The sequence below is a fragment of the Otolemur garnettii genome, unplaced genomic scaffold, assembly GCF_000181295.1.
Source record: "Otolemur garnettii isolate 467f Iridium unplaced genomic scaffold, OtoGar3 scaffold00113, whole genome shotgun sequence".
In the NCBI taxonomy this organism is placed as follows: domain Eukaryota; kingdom Metazoa; phylum Chordata; class Mammalia; order Primates; family Galagidae; genus Otolemur; species Otolemur garnettii.
In genome coordinates this window covers 6,185,514-6,201,545 of record NW_003852508.1, presented here as the reverse complement: position 1 = coordinate 6,201,545, position 16,032 = coordinate 6,185,514, and the positions used below count along the sequence as shown (strand labels likewise).

The window sequence follows — 16,032 nt, the reverse complement described above, 5'->3', positions numbered from 1 at the left end:
AGCTGGGACTACAGGCGCCCGCCACAACGCCTGGCCATTTTTTGGTTGCAGCCATCATTGTTGTTTGGCGGGCCCGGGCTGGGGATTCGAACCCGCCGCCTTAGGTGTATGTGGCTGGCGCCTTAGCCGCTTGAGCCACAGGCGCCAAGCCGCAAAATATACTTTAAATAAAGAATTTTACTTATTTATAAAAAAACAGAAAATAATAATTGTTGGTGAATGTAGAGAAACTGGACCCTTTATGTACTGGTGATGTGACTATAAAGTGGTATAGCCATTATGGAAAAGGTTCCTCAAAAGATTAAAAATAGAATTACGAGAAGATGAAGCAATCCAACTTCTGAGTATATATCCAAAAGAACTGAAAGCAGAATCTCAAATACATAAAAACCACCATAGTTGACCACCTCCTTAAGTGAACCTAATTTTTACAAACTAGACATGTACTACATGTACTCAATGAAAGTTCCTTATGTTGACAAGTTTATTACAGTCTCTTTGGTCAACTTACAGAGGTACTACTGTATTTGCAAATCCAGGTTCACTACATCATTATTCACAATAGCCAAAAGATAGAAGCAATCTAAGGACAGAGAAAATGTAGCATTTACATACAAGGGAATATTATCAAGCCTTAAAAAAGAAAGAAACCTTTTCACATGCTGCAATATGTATGAAAATTGAGAAACTTATGCCAAGTGAAATAAGCAAGTCACAAAAAGATAAACACAGTATGATTACACTTATATGAATGTTTCAGTCCATTTCTGTTGTTAATCACAAAATACCACAGACTGGATAATTTACAAAGACAAAAAGTTTATTTAGCGCATGGTTTTGGAGGCAGGCAAGTCCAAGAGCATGGTATTAGCACCTGGCAAAGGCCTTCTTGCTGTATCATAAGATGGTGGAGGGTATCAAATGGTGAGCACAGGAATTTCACAGCTCAAGTCTCTATTTCTCTTCTTATAAAGCCACCAGTCCCACCATGGGGGTCCCACCCTAATGACTTTATCCAATCCTAATTACCTTCCAAAAACCCTATCACCAAATTCCACAAACATATGGGGCCAGACACAGTGACTCAAGTGCTTTATAATCCAAGCACTTTGGAAGGCCAAGAAGGGAGATCACTCAAGGCCAAGGGTTCTAGACTAGGCAACAAAACAAGACCCCTATCTCTACAAAAAAATAAAAACATTACCTAGGCACAGTGGCCTGTGCTGTATCCCACCTACTTTCTGCAGGCTGAGGCAGAAAGATGGCTTGAGCCCAGGAGTTCAAGGCTACACTAAGCTATGATCACACCACTTCCATTCCAGTCTGGGTGAAAAAGAGAGACCCTATCTCTAAAAACATTTTTTAAAATTAAAAACATATGAATTTGGGGATTAAATTTCCAATGTATGGAATTAGGGACACATTCTTAGCATAGTAATGATGTATCTAAAGTAGTCAACCTCAAAAAACAAAAAGTAGAAGTGTGGTTGCCAGGGGATGGTAGAAGGGAAAGATAGGAAGTTGTTCAATGGATAATAGTGTCTCAGTTTTGCAAGACAAAAAAGTTCTAGATATCTGTTGCACAACAAGGTGAATATAGTTAAAACTACTGACCTATAAACAGACGAATGGTTAAGATGGTAAAGTGCGTATGTTTTAACCACACCTTTTTAAAATAACAAAAATAAAATATGATTTGGTTACAACTATATTTGGCACAAATAGAATTAATACAAATTATATGTTAAAATGCATTAATTCAGAAAAGTCAGAAAATATAAATAATAAAATTTTCAATCCTCTCAATTCTCTTTTGTACTTAGTGAATTAGAGGGTTCATGGAAAGAAGCATAGTAGGTATTCATAAGTACCTACCTTCTTTCCATCTTTTCCTTTTTCATCCATTCAACCTGTGCCAAACTCAAAATCTATGCACTGAATCAAGACAAGAAAAGAAAGAAGAATGAGATGTTTTGCACCTCTCTTCCCTTTGCAGTTCTCTACAATAGACACAGCAGTTTTAGTTTGGGAACAATGAGGGAAAAAATAGAGAACCACAATTTCAGCCTTCTAATTATGAAAACCAGGCCATTTCTTCTATTTTCAAAGTCAAGATGACAGCTCTGCCAGGCAACAGACAAACGTCTGAATACCCCAAATCTTTGAAACCAAATAAAAAATTAATTTCAACAATAAAATATTGTGAATCTGGGAGCTCCTGGGTTAGGTGCGTATATATGTAGAATGATTATATCTGCTTATTAAATTGCTACCTTTACTATTATATAATGACAACCTTTGTCTTTTTATATCATTGTTGATTAAAAGTCTTTTATCGGTGGCTTGGCACCTGTAGCACAGTGGTTGTGGAAAAAATATGCCACATATTTTTTCCATCACTTCAACTTAAGGATGTGTGAGTCTTTGTGAGTTAGATGTGTTTCCTGGAGACAGCAGATACTTGGATTGTGTTTCTTCATTCATTCAACCAGTCCATATCTTCTTATTGGGACTTTTAGACCATTCACATTGAGCGACAGCATCTACACTTGGAATGCTGTTCTGTTTATAATGTTGGGTGATACCTTATTGTTTTGTTTTCCCTTTTGTGTTTTTGTTTTATCAGAGTTGTGAGCTTTAATTTTTGGGTGTTTTTACACTGGTGGGTTATCTACTGTGCTGTTCCTTTATAATGTCATTCTGAGTATTTCCTATAGGGCAGGTCTAGTAGTTACAAATTCCCTTAATGGAAAATTCCCTGTCTGGAAAAGTCTTTATTTCTCCATCAATTATGAAACTTAGTTTTATAGAACACAAAATTTTTTACGTTGGTGTTCTGTTTAAGAAACTGAAATGGTTCCCCAATCCTTTAAGGCTTGTAAGATTTCCACTGAGAAGTCTGCTGTTAGCCTGATGGGTTTTCCCTTGTAGGTTAGTTGTTGCTTTCATCATGCTGCTTATATAATTTTCATCTTCATTTTGACTTTGGCTAGGTTGATAACTATATGTGTGAGAGAAATCCTATTTGCTATAGATCTTCCTTGTGTTAGATGACCATCTTGTATCTGTATATCTCAATCTCTGGTGATACTAGAGAAATTTTCCTCAATAATTCCCTTGAATATATTTTTTTTCATGTTTTTACTTTTTGTTCTCCCTCAGGAATATCTATAATTCATATATTAGTTAATTTCACATAGTCCCATGTTTCTCTAAGCAATTTTTCACTCTGAAGACATCACATTACCAGACTTCAAATTATACTACAAGGTTATAGTAACCAAAACAGCATGGTACTGATATAAAAGTAGACCAGTACGGGTGATACCTGTGGCTCAAAGGAGTAGGGAGCCAGCCCCATATGCCAGGGGTGGCAGGTTCAAATCCAGCCCTGGCCCAAAAAAAAGTAGACCAGTACATATAGACAAATGGAACAGAACAAAGTGCCTATACATGAAACAATCCACTTATAATCAATTGATCTTCAAAAAATCAGACAACATACACTAGGGAAAGAAACCCCTATTCAATAAACAAACTGAATAGCCACATGCAAAATAATGCAAGAAGACCCTTATCTCTTGCCATATAAAAAAATTAATTCAAGATGGATTAATGTCTTAAATGTAAGACATGAAAACATAAAAATTCTAGAAGAAAACATAAGGAAAACTCTTCTAGACATCAACCTAGACAAAGAATTTATGACTAAGAACCCACAGGAAAACACAGCCAACAACAAAAATAAATATTAATAAATCAAGCTTGATTAAATTAAAAAGCTTCTGCACAGAAAAGGAAATGAGCAACAGAGTAAACAGACAACCCACAAAATGGGAGAAAGTATTCACAAACTATCTTATCTGATAAAAGGCTGATTTCCACAGTCTACAAAGAACACAGATCAGCAAGAAAAAAAACCCATTAAAATATGGGCAAAAGATATGAACAGAAGTTTTTCAAAAGAAGATAGACAAATGGTGAATAAACATGAATAAATGCTCAACATCACAAATCTTCAGGGAAATGCAAATTAAAACCACAATGAGATACCACCTTATCACTGTCAGAATGACTTTATTGAAAAGTCAAAAAAAAAAATAGATAGCAAGTATGTAGAGAAAAAAGAATACTTAAATACTAAAAATTAGTATAACCTCTCTAGGAAATAGCATGGAGATCCCTCAAAGAAATAAATGTAGTCTTACCATTAGATTCAGCAATCCCAACTATTAAAATTGATTTTTTTTATTACAAGAGTTGTTCGAGCACAAGGATAATGAAATATATTTTCCATGCAAAATATTATATACATTAAATAACATACAGTGGTAACAATGCAGTGTAGGTTTCCTGAGAAGCAAGAACTATTAAAATTGTAATACTCAAGGCACATTTGACTTATGCAATTACAAGAGATACAAGATACGATGTATTTAACATTATATATATATAGATTATGTAACATTGTATATAACATTGTATATACAATGTACATAACACTGTAGATAACAAGCATGATAGGTATATACTGAGTATTATAATTTTTTTTTCAGACAGAACCTCAAGCTATCCCCCTGGGTAGAGTGCCATGGCATCATAGCTCACAGCAACCTCCAACTCCTGGGCTCAAGCAAGTCTCCTGCCTTAGCCTCCAAGTAGCTGGGACCACAGGCACTCACCACAACGCCCGGCTATTTTCTGTTGCAGCCGTCATTGTTATTTTGGTGGGCCCGGGCTGGATTCGAACCCGCCACTTTAGGTGTATGTGGTTGGCACCTTAGCCACTTGAGCCACAGGCGCCAAGTATTATAATTTTAATAGTTTTTTCCTTTCTTATTTTATTTTTGGTTTTTTTCTTTTATTATTCCATCCCAATTTTCTTGCCTCCACCTCCCAAGCAGCTGGGACCACAGGCGCCCGTTTTTTCCTTTCTTAAAATGTGCATAAATATTTTGGCACCCTCTGCATATACCATGGGAGAAATGAAATATTGTCTTTCACAGCAACTTGGATGGAAATAGAGATCATTATCCTAAGTATCTCAGGAATGGAAAAACAAATACTACCCATATTCTCTAATAATTAGGAGCTAATTGATGGCCCTTGTATGGGCACAAAGAAATGTAAAGGTCATAGGAAATCAAGGAGGGGTAAGGATCTACCTACTAAGTACACCATTTGGGTGATGGGCACACTAAAAGCCCCAACTTAAGCTATAAAAAGTACCCAAATAACAAAACCATTCATACCCCCTCAATACTTTGAAATTAGAAAAATATTATTATGCTCTCTGACATTCACACTTAATGTACCAGACTTTATTTCAAATTAAAGACAGAAAAAATAAGAGACTACAAGCAGATATAACACACATTTTCTTTACTAACCAATGAAACAAAACTTAAGAAATTATATCTCATAAATGAACAGCTTATTCCATTAAGAAATGCCTCACTCTACAATCTCTTTTAACTGATTTTCCATCAATTTCATCACACTTTGTTTCCTTACTTCTGTTTGGGTGAAAAGTCCCATAATAAACAATAAGAAAAAGAATTCCTAAGAGAAGAGTTAGAACTATAGTGATACTGATAGGTATAAAATAATCTGCATTAAAAATAGACAGAGGGAAAACCCAGAACACACTTAGTATCCCCAACGTGGCTAGTACCCTTATAATATAATAACAAGACATTGGACATCTGGTATTATGTCCCTTAATATTAAAAAATGTAAAGATAAGAAGGAATCCAATAACAATCCGGTATAAGAACTCCATACTTATAGAAGTACAAAACTGAGTTTGATTTTTAAATGCCCATATTATACCTAAAATCCAAAGTAATAATAACAGAAATAAAGCAATTTTAATATTTAGGAATAGTAGAAGTACAACACTCAGCATCCAAGATAATAATGTAAACAATTTGTAAAAGAGATATGTGACTTTGGGACAGAATCCTTTAAGGAGATTTTTATCAGGCAAGGATTTTCTTAAAGATATTTGATAATCAACAGTTGACCAAGAAATAGCACAGCAAGAGACCACGATGGCTGAATCTATAAAACAAAAAATAAAAAATATATAGTGTTACAGGAGCAATTATAACAATATTAATTATATGCCATAAGTGCTGTACACACATACCCACAAACACATGTCAAGTACTTTATTCATCTAATTTAATCATCTGAGGTAGATATTAATATTCCCATATGCTACCTGAGCTGGCACTGAGGCTTAGAAAGATATATAATTTAATCTAAGTCACACAGCTAGCAAGTTACAGAATTGACACTCGAACCTGAAGCTATCTGGTTCCAAAGTTACTCTGTTTATCCACTGAATTAGATTGATTTATAATGATTTTGAATAAATTCATTGGATAAATTTTATAAAACAACTTGGAAACTAGAAACTACATGCTCTGGGAGTTAAGAGACTATAGTTATAGTCACAGCTGATCTATACTTCTTAGCTGTAACCTTAGGCATATACCTCGTTCACTAAGAAACTGCTTCAAAGAGGGAAGAAGGGGCAAGAGGGGAGAGAAGTTAAACAAAAAGTTTAACCTAAATATGAGGTATTAACAAGCTCGATTTCCCATATCCCAAAGACAGTGAATTGAATTTAAAAATATGTTCTAAAACTTACAAATTTCTATAGGTTTGACATCTTTACCCCACTTTTTTCCAACAACAGACGAGCAAATTTAGTATTATATTGGAAAGGCAAGAAATTTATTAGCCCCACTGACAAAGCTGGGGATTTTTATAAATGAAACCCAAGATTAAGGAATTAAAAAGATAGTTTAGAACAGAATGCAGGGTGCTAAACTTCATTGGAGATCTGTATAATATGACATAAAGGCAGACTTATGTGGGGGTAAAATCCCGCAAACCATGTGCTCATTGTATTACAGAAAGCACGTTTATGGCTTCTGTTTCTAGGCAACCTGGAGGCTGGGCCATTTTCCGTTTATCAACCCCTAGGCTGTGTCTCTGCAGGAAGGTTTCTAACCCTTGCCTCGCACGCTTAACAGCCACATAGCCAGAGTCACTGAAGATGGGTTTTTAGGCCCAAATCCTCAGCCCCTGTTCTATGTTGACCAAGGCTACTGGGTCTTCGACCGAGTTGCTTTCCACAGAAGTCTGTCCACCTGCTTCTGGAGTTTTAAAGTGAGCACATAGTTTGTGGGGTTTTACCCCACAGACTTATGATATTTATCTATTGATGAAGATGATGAAGATGGGGCCTTATAAATGTCTTTATGCACTCTCTTGATTTTAGCATCTACCAGGCTGGACCTCACTAGTCAGGCTTCTTTTCTTCTTTAATTCAAAAATACATTTGAATTAAAGTATCACTTTCCTCTAAATTTCCCTGTCTTTTTTATAAATAGATTTTAATTCCTACCAAAGTAACAGATATCTATAGCTTTTAAAAGTCAAAGAGTTCTACAAAGCTTATAAGAAAAACATTAGTGGGGAGGATGGGATCAGTAAATTCACACCTATTTGCATATGGTACACACTGTCTAAGTGGGGGAGACACTTAAACACAAAGTATGTAAAAAAAAAAAAATGTGTGTACCCTCTAATATCCCGAAATTTAAAAAAAAATTAAAAGAAAAAGAAAAACAACAGTACCTTGCTCTACCACTCACAGCCCTCCGCTGCAAGTCCCAGAGGAAACCACTACCAACATTTCTATCTTTTCTTCTCATACATATTATCGCATTTCTAAATAAAATATATATTGTGCTTAATGGATTCATATCTATTTTAGGCACTGCTTATTGATTACCTACTTGAAAAGAGGAAAATTTAACACATATACACACACTCTCATTTTCCTTTCCCTCTATCTGCCTAACAAACATCACAATTTTTGGTGAAAATCAATATTCAGTGTTCAACTTTTTACAACCATGTAAGTACAGCTCTTGGTATTGGTTACTTTCTCTTTAACCACTCTTACTATATTTCCTTTTTTTTTTCTTGAGACAGTTTTGTTCTACTGCCCTGGCTAGAGTACAGTAGTGTCATCCTAGCTCACTGCAACCTCCAACTCCTGGGCTCAAGCAAACTTCCTGCCTCAGCCTCCCGAATAGTTAGGATTACCGGTGCATGCCACCAAGCCTGGCTAATTTTTTCCATTTTTTGTAGAGACACTCTTGCTCAGGCTGGTCTCAAATTCCTGAGTTCAATAGATCCTCCTGCCTCAGCCTCCCACAGTGTCAGGATTATAGGATTACCCCATCCACTCCATATTTCCTTTCTTTTAAAACTTTTCATGTTTCCTGGAGTTAATAATTGCCCTGTTTTCTTACCTGTTTGGTTTTTCATGATCCTATCATTATTTCCTCAAAAAATATTCAAACTAATTAATTATTTAAACTCTTCTAGATATACATCTATTAATTTTTTTCTTTTTTTTTTTTAGAATACCACCCTCCTGCTCTAAGCCAATTTGCTCTCCAGACTTGCTGTTTTCCCAGAATTCCCCTTCACCTCACTTCTATGTCAATTACCTGTTTCCTGTATCCCCTAATTTCTTGCTTTATTCTCATGTTTTGATTAAGCATTCTCCAGGCCTTCCTGAGAAAAGTAGCTCAGAAGCTATATTTTTTGAGGCCATGTATGTCTCAAAATGTCTTTTTTCTACCCTTATTCTTGATAAGACAGTTTTACTAGAAACAGAATTCAAAGTTTAAAAGTGTTTTCCATTGAAACCTTGAAGTCATTGCTGTATTATGTTCTAATTTTAACTATACAGTTAAGAAATGCAATGCCATCCAGTTTCTCTATCTTGAGTAACTGATTTTTTTTCTCTCAACTCTTCTAAATCTTATCTTTCTTTGCTTTTCTGCTTCTCTGCTTTCTTTGCTTTTCTTTCAATATGCTTGATGTGAATCATTTTTATTCACCCACATGCTTTAATGATATGCCCTGTTTTTATTATTGGTGATTTCCCTTGCCTAATCACATTATATAGATTCTTGTTAATTAGTTCTCCAACCTTTTTAGCACCAGGGACTGGTTTCATGGAAGATAATTTTTTCATGGATGGGGGTGGGAGCGGACAGGAAGAGGAGCCTGGTTCCTAACCAGGTCACAGATCCCTTGGAGGGCTGGGAGTTGAAGACCACAGATAGAGCACATTATTAAAGATATCAGTAGCAGTATCCCAAAATTTGACAACAATAAAAAAAAAATGATATTACCAATAAGTTATGAAAAACTTTTCTGAACTAAAAGTAAAAAAAAAGAATTTCAATCAACTATGCTAGAGAAAAGATTGAATTATTTTTTTATTCTCTCAATGAAAATTATGTCATAAAATCATTATCAAATCTAGAGCCAGAATACAAACCATAAAATTTAGAGAAAACAGCATTAAAGTCATAGTTTTATTTATTACTTTTCTTCCTTTTGTGAAATCTGTGGTATCAACTTTCTTGCATCTGTAATTTGTTCTAATTTATTTTTGTATTTTAAATAAATACTTTCATACCTTTTATGGACTTAATTGTGTGTCCCCAGAATTTATACTTTGAAGTCCTAACCCCCAACATGACTATATTCGAAGACAGGGCCTATTAAAAGGTAATCAAAGTTAAATGAAGTCATAATGGTTGGCTCTAAAACAATAGAATTAGTGTCCTTATAAAAAGAAGAGATACTAGAAGTCTCTTTCTCTCTCTCTCCCACCTCCCTCTCCCTTCCAGTTCTCCCCACCCCCATTTTATGTGCACAAAAGAAAGTCAAGTGCGTTGCAGGGAGAAAGCAGCTGTCTGTAACTCAAGGACAGAGGCCTCACCAGAAACCAACCTACTGACACCTCCATCTTGCACTTCCAGTCTCTACAACTTTGAGAAATTTCTGTTGTTTAAGCCATCCAGTCTGTGGTATTTTGTGGCAGGCCAAGCAACCTAACACACTATCTAATTTTGTTTCCATAAATGTAATATTATTTTTTGTAAATAGGCCATCTCTAAATGTTTTTGTTTCATAACTCAAAAAACCTAAATCCATCTTGCTTTTACCTGAAGTATATAAGGAATTTAAAAGATTTTTAACTTCATTTATCCTACATCTGATTTACATGTTTTTGTTGTCCTATATTTTCATTTTATCTTTTTTGTTTGTTTGTTTGAGACAGAATCTCACTATGTCATCCTGGGTAGAGTGCTGTGGCGTCACAGCTCACAAAAACCTCCAACTCCTGGGCTTAAGTGATTCCCTTGCCTCAGCCTCCCAAGTAGCTGGGACGATAGGCGCCTGTCACAATGTCCGCCTAGTTTTTGGTTGTAGTTGTCATTGTTTGGCAGGCCCCAACTGGGTTCAAACCCACTAGCTCCGGTGTATGTGGCTGGCACCCTAGCTGTTGAGCTATAGGCACTGAGCCCATTTTATCTTTTTTTAACCACATAGTATTTTTTTTTTTATATAGTCAATGTTCGTTTAGAATCACCCACATGTTTATTATTCTCTTTGCTCTTTACACCTTTTTATACCTGAGAACACTTCTGCTCTTCCTGAAATACATCCTTTGGAATTTTCTTTGGTGGTGATGTGCCATGGCATGAATTTCTTTCTACTTAGTGTGTTTGTAAGATGAAGGGTTTCTTGAATCTGTGTCTCTTATCAGTTATGAATTTTTTTCAGTGATTAACTTACCAAATATTGCCTCTACTCCATTCTTCTCTCCTCTAGGGATTCTACTCAGTTGTGTATTAGATCTTCTTACTTCTACCTTACATGTCCCTTAATATTGCTTTCATATTTTCTAACTCTTTGTCTCTCTATACTACAATCTGGATAATTTCTTATGACCTAGAATAAACTCACTCATCTGTTCACTTGTCTATAATCTGTTGAGTTTTTTATTTCAGTTCTCCAATTTTTTAAAAAGGTTAAAAGATATTTTAATACAATTTAAAGGATTTTTAGTAAGATTTAATAATTTCTCATTAAGATCTACTTGCTTCTTTTTCAAATATAAACTCAATTTTCAATAGTATCCTATTCCACATTTTTCAAGCACATCATTTACTTCTTTAAACATGATCAAGAAGGATTCTTATTTTATACTTTGCAATTCCAATACCGGTAATTTCCAAAATGAGTCTCAATGTTTTTTTCTACTTCTGTTGCTTCTTACTCATGATATCTTATTACTTTTGGTGCTATAACTGCTATCAAATATTCGTTTTCCTTGGAAAACTATTTGTGAAAATTATTTGAGGCCTAAGAGAAGGTGGATGCTTCCACAGAGAATTTATTCTTTTTACTGCCAGACACCTACGAGTGTCAGCTAAAACCATGTTGTTGTTGCTTTTCATTTCAAAGTGTTATGGGGTACAAATGTTTTTGGTTACATGGATCTCTTTTGTTATGTTTGAGGCTGGGCTATAAGTGTGCCCATCACTCATTGTACCTGTTAGGCAGGTTTTTACCCATCACATCCTCCCCCCTCCTCCTGCTTGATTCCCACTGTTTTACTTCTCTATGAGCACATATGTGCTCATCAGTTAGTTCCAATTTAACAGCAAGTACATGTGGGTTTTTTTTTCTATTAAGACTATGTTAAACTATATTCACAGTTTGGCTTTTGTTAGTTTTTGAACTTGCCAATAAATATGAATTTTTGTTGCAAATGTTATAACTTCCCAGGGACATTTTTCTCTATTCTACTCAACATTGAGGCAATATTACTTGCAGTCGCTTGGAAGTGGACAAGCAACTTGAATCTTACTTCACTCTTGAAAGGGTGCCTTTTATAGTGCCAATTTTATAGATTAAGATTTACCAGAGAAATGTTCCTCCCTGTAAAGACCCTGAGTTTTGTCTTTAATCTTTCATACTCTAGCCAGCAAGACTGAGTCTCTTATCTATAAGGTTCAGTAAAAACCCTTAAGGTACAGATGCCTCAGAGTCCTGCTTAACCATGCTGCATTCCCACTTTCATGCACATTTTGGCCTACTATATCAAATATTTTATGCTTGAGGAAGACTTGAGAAAATATTTTATCCAATATTGTTACATTCTTTTCAGTGGGCAGGTTGACTAAAATAATTTAGCCTCTCCTGGAAGGGTTGATTTAAATAATCTAAGTTTCCCAAGTGTTTTCCATCTTCTTAACATTTATATTTCTGGGGAGGGGGGAGGTTTGACAGAAGGAGGGTAAAAGGCAGGACCACACTTATGGAGCATATGACAAGGGTACAAGTCAAATCTGTCAAATGTAGAACATAGATGTTTTGGCACAATAATCAAGTAAATGAGGTAAAAGCTATGTTGATTGGTTTGATCTAACCACGTCAGGTTGTATTAAAAAAAAATCAGCACATTGTACCCTACATATGTGTGAATGTATTCATGATCTATGTGCATTTGACTTAATTAAAAAAAAAAAAGAAAAGAGAAGGTTTGGTAAAACTTCACAATACTTTAAGACAATAAAATTGTTCTCCAGGCTTTATAGAATAGGAGTGAATCTACTCAAATAATATCCAGTTTTCTGTGTTATGATCTAAAGGATAATCATTCATATCATAAACGACTTGTTAAAAATAAATCTTACCATTTATGCATTAAAACTTAAAAAAAATTATGATATTTCTAATCTGCTATTCTATTCTGCAATCTCTTTGTCCTTACACACTTAAAATGTTTTTTATTCTTATTCTCATTTTTAGTGATATTTCAGAAGGAGCAAAAATAACAGATTATGTTCCGTCTTCTGAAGTACTTCCACATATAACCTGATTTTTTGCAGTTACTGTAGAAAATCTGGAAATCCAGAAAAGTATAAAGAATATGAAAAAAATCATTCATAGTCTCACTACCCAGAAGCAGCCACACTTAACATTTTGCCATGTTTTCTTCCAGACATTTTCCTATATAATAATTTTTTTGCATCCTTAAAAGTGTGCTAATAGAAAAATTTCTAAATTGATTTTTGCCTAATTTCATAATTACTTTCCTATGTCATTAAAAGTTATTTGTAAACACCATTTCTAGTAGCTACATAATGTTCTATACTAACAGTCTACAATAATTGTTTTATCTTTTCCTCAGTTGTTAAGATGATTATATTCTCATTTTCTGCTATTCTTAACTAACTTCAATTTCTAACTTCAAGGAGAAACTATAAGAATAAAAATAGAACCACAGCATAATCATAGCTAATCCAGAAGCTATATATCACTTGGAAGTATCAGCAAATCTACCATTACACAGGCTATAACCTCTAAGCTCTATATTTTGAACTTCTAATTTCAGCAACTATATGGTACAGAACTTGCATCACAAGGAAAAAGAGGTTTCACATTCTTCTGAGTTCGTTTGAATGCCTAACAATAGATGTAAAGACAAAAATATTAGAAGGGACTATGGGAAAATGGCAACAGAAAGACTGTTCAGGGGGGATAACTCTATCTCACAAATGAGTCTAAAATAGAGAAAACTCCAGGAGCAGACAATCTGCCCCCCGAAGATGAATCCAAGTCTACGTGGGGCCCTAGTCATTAATGAAAATTGGGACTATTATTCAGCAGATAGTTTTTAAATATCTGAAATTAAGTACCTATGAAAAAGTTCTTTTGAGGGGCCGCGCCTGTGGCTCAAAGAAGTAGGGCACTGGCCCCATCCATATACCAGAGGTGGCAGGTTCAAACCCGGCCATAGCCAAAAAGAAAAGAAAAAGTTCTTTTGAGGGCCATACCCATGGCTCAAAGGAGTAGGGTGCCAGCCCTATATACCAGAGGTGGTGGGTTCAAACCTGGCCCCGGCCAAAAACTTCAAAATAAAAGAAAAAGTCCTTTTGAAACAAAGATGGAAATAACAGAATTTTCTTTAGAAATGGACATTTTATACTATAAAACAGCAAATGTACTGGCCGATTGCATACCTTTCATTAGTTTTGTAGAATTTACATATTTACCCAATGATTCTAACTATGGGAATTTACCCAATGGATATATTCTACACATGTAAGATGATTTATACTTAAAATTATTCACTGCAGAATTTGGCTAGGAGCAATGGCCTGTAATCCTAGCAGTCTGGGAAGCTAAGCTTAGGAGGTTGGAGACCAGCCTGAGCAAGAGCAAGACCTCTATCTCTACTAAAAAATAGAAAAATTAGCCAGGCATTATGTAGGTACTTGTTGTCACAGCTACTTGGAGGTTGAGGCAGGAGGACTGCTTGAACTCAGAAGTTTGAGGTTGCTGCGAGGTAGGCTGATACCTTGGCACTCTAGCCTGCACTTGATCTTAGCCAAAAGGCCAAGAAGCAATGGCATTCTAGCCTGGAACAATAGAGTGAGATTCCATCTCAAAAACAAAACACAAACAAAAAAACCAAGATTATTGATTGCAGCATTTGTTTTCAATGATAAAATACAAATCAAATTAACATAAATAAGGAACTTAATTAAATAAATTACGGTACCTCCATAACTTGCAATACTATGCAGATAATAAAAATGAGTAAGAGAACCCTTTCTGTAATAATATGGGTAGATCACCAAGATATACTGGTATGTGCTAAAAGGACACTTTTTATTTCACATTACTATATATGTTAAGGAAAAAAAGAATATACGCTTTTTTTTAATTCACTGAAAAGATCATAAAATAACTGACAATAGTAGTTTCCTTTCACAGGATGGAAGAGGAAGGATTAAAGAAGGAATGAAAAAAAGGAGGAATACAAATATCCTTTTATATATTTTTAGAGTTGAATCATGTTACTATACTTCATTTTCAAAATAATAAGCAATTTTTAAAAGAAAAGGGATTTTAAAAATTTCTAAAACCTGCAGGAGATAAATGGTTGACATAAAATCTCAGTGGCATTCTTCTAACACAAGGTGTTAAAAAAACTTACACTGACTGAAATTTGCTTGACCATGCTCCAGAAGAATGTAGAGCTGAAGAATAAGTTGTGGGCAGCCTTCCAGGTAAGTCTCAAATAGCCTGAGCATACTCAAATCAGTCATTCTATCTATAACTTCTTTATGTTGATCATCTTGTTCTTCCATGAAGTTATTACTTCTGCTGCTATATTTGAAAGCTATACTGTAACCCTTTTTCAAAGCAAACCAATACCTGTAAAGTAAACATGAACATTTATCTTCAGTCTTACGTTATTTATAACATAAATATTAGTATACATAATTTTGAAAAAAAAAATGTTTAAGTACATAAATTTTCCACACTTTCTTTAGTACAGTTTTTTTGTGAACAACTCATAGGGGCTTTATTGAGATCAGACCCCATAAATTTTTACTGTATGTTTGATATGCCAGTTGCACGCCAGGACTTTTAAACATACGTGATACAATAATTATGTAAAATGAGTAGCTATTATTCCCATTTCACACATGGAAAAACTAAGGCTGAGAAATGTAGTTATTTCCAGAAAGTTACAAAGAATAAGGGGCAGACCTAGGATCCAAACCCAGATCTTACAAGTCCTAGTTTTAACTACTTTCTGAAATGCAAACTGCAATGCTTAGTTCATATGGTTTATCTGAACTATAATACAGATACATTCCCTCAGGACTATGTCAAGGTTGAAGATGAGACTGAACCTTCAAATCTCAAAATCTCTTAAAACATCCTTGCTCAGGTTCTTCTTTTCAAAGAATTTTAAAATGAACATGAGCTATCATCATATAGGTAAAATAAATAACAAAAAAATCGAGATACTCATTTAGAAGAAATCTGAGGCTAGCAGTAAGGTAATCAGAATTCTACTCAGAGCTTATCAAAACTCTTTATCTACACCTCAATTTCCTCACACATTGAAATAAAGGCAATGATATAGATTCTGCTTTTTTTTGGATACAGAGTCTCACTCAATTACCCTGGGGTTGATTGCTATGGCATCCTAGCTCACAGCAACCTCAAACTCTTGGGCTCAAGTAATTCTCTTGCCTCAGCCTCCCCAGTAGCTGGGACTACAGGTGCCTGCCACAATACCCATCTATTTTTGTTTTTAGAGACAGGGCCTCA

The 16,032-nt window shown here is 34.9% G+C and overlaps 1 protein-coding gene across 2 annotated transcripts in view; it reads right to left on the bottom strand.

Moving 5' to 3' along the window:
- Nucleotides 1-5,434: 5,434 nt before the first annotated feature.
- XKR9 (XK related 9) overlaps nucleotides 5,435-16,032 on the bottom strand; it is a 64,721-nt gene continuing 54,123 nt past the window's right edge. For both annotated transcript variants that reach the window (XM_012809821.2, XM_023517555.1), the window contains exons 2-3: nucleotides 14,903-15,123; nucleotides 5,435-6,063 (exon numbers count right to left, since the gene is read on the bottom strand). In XM_012809821.2, the coding sequence (XP_012665275.1) occupies nucleotides 5,435-6,063; nucleotides 14,903-15,123 (850 nt within the window). The remainder of the gene's footprint in view (nucleotides 6,064-14,902; nucleotides 15,124-16,032) is intronic.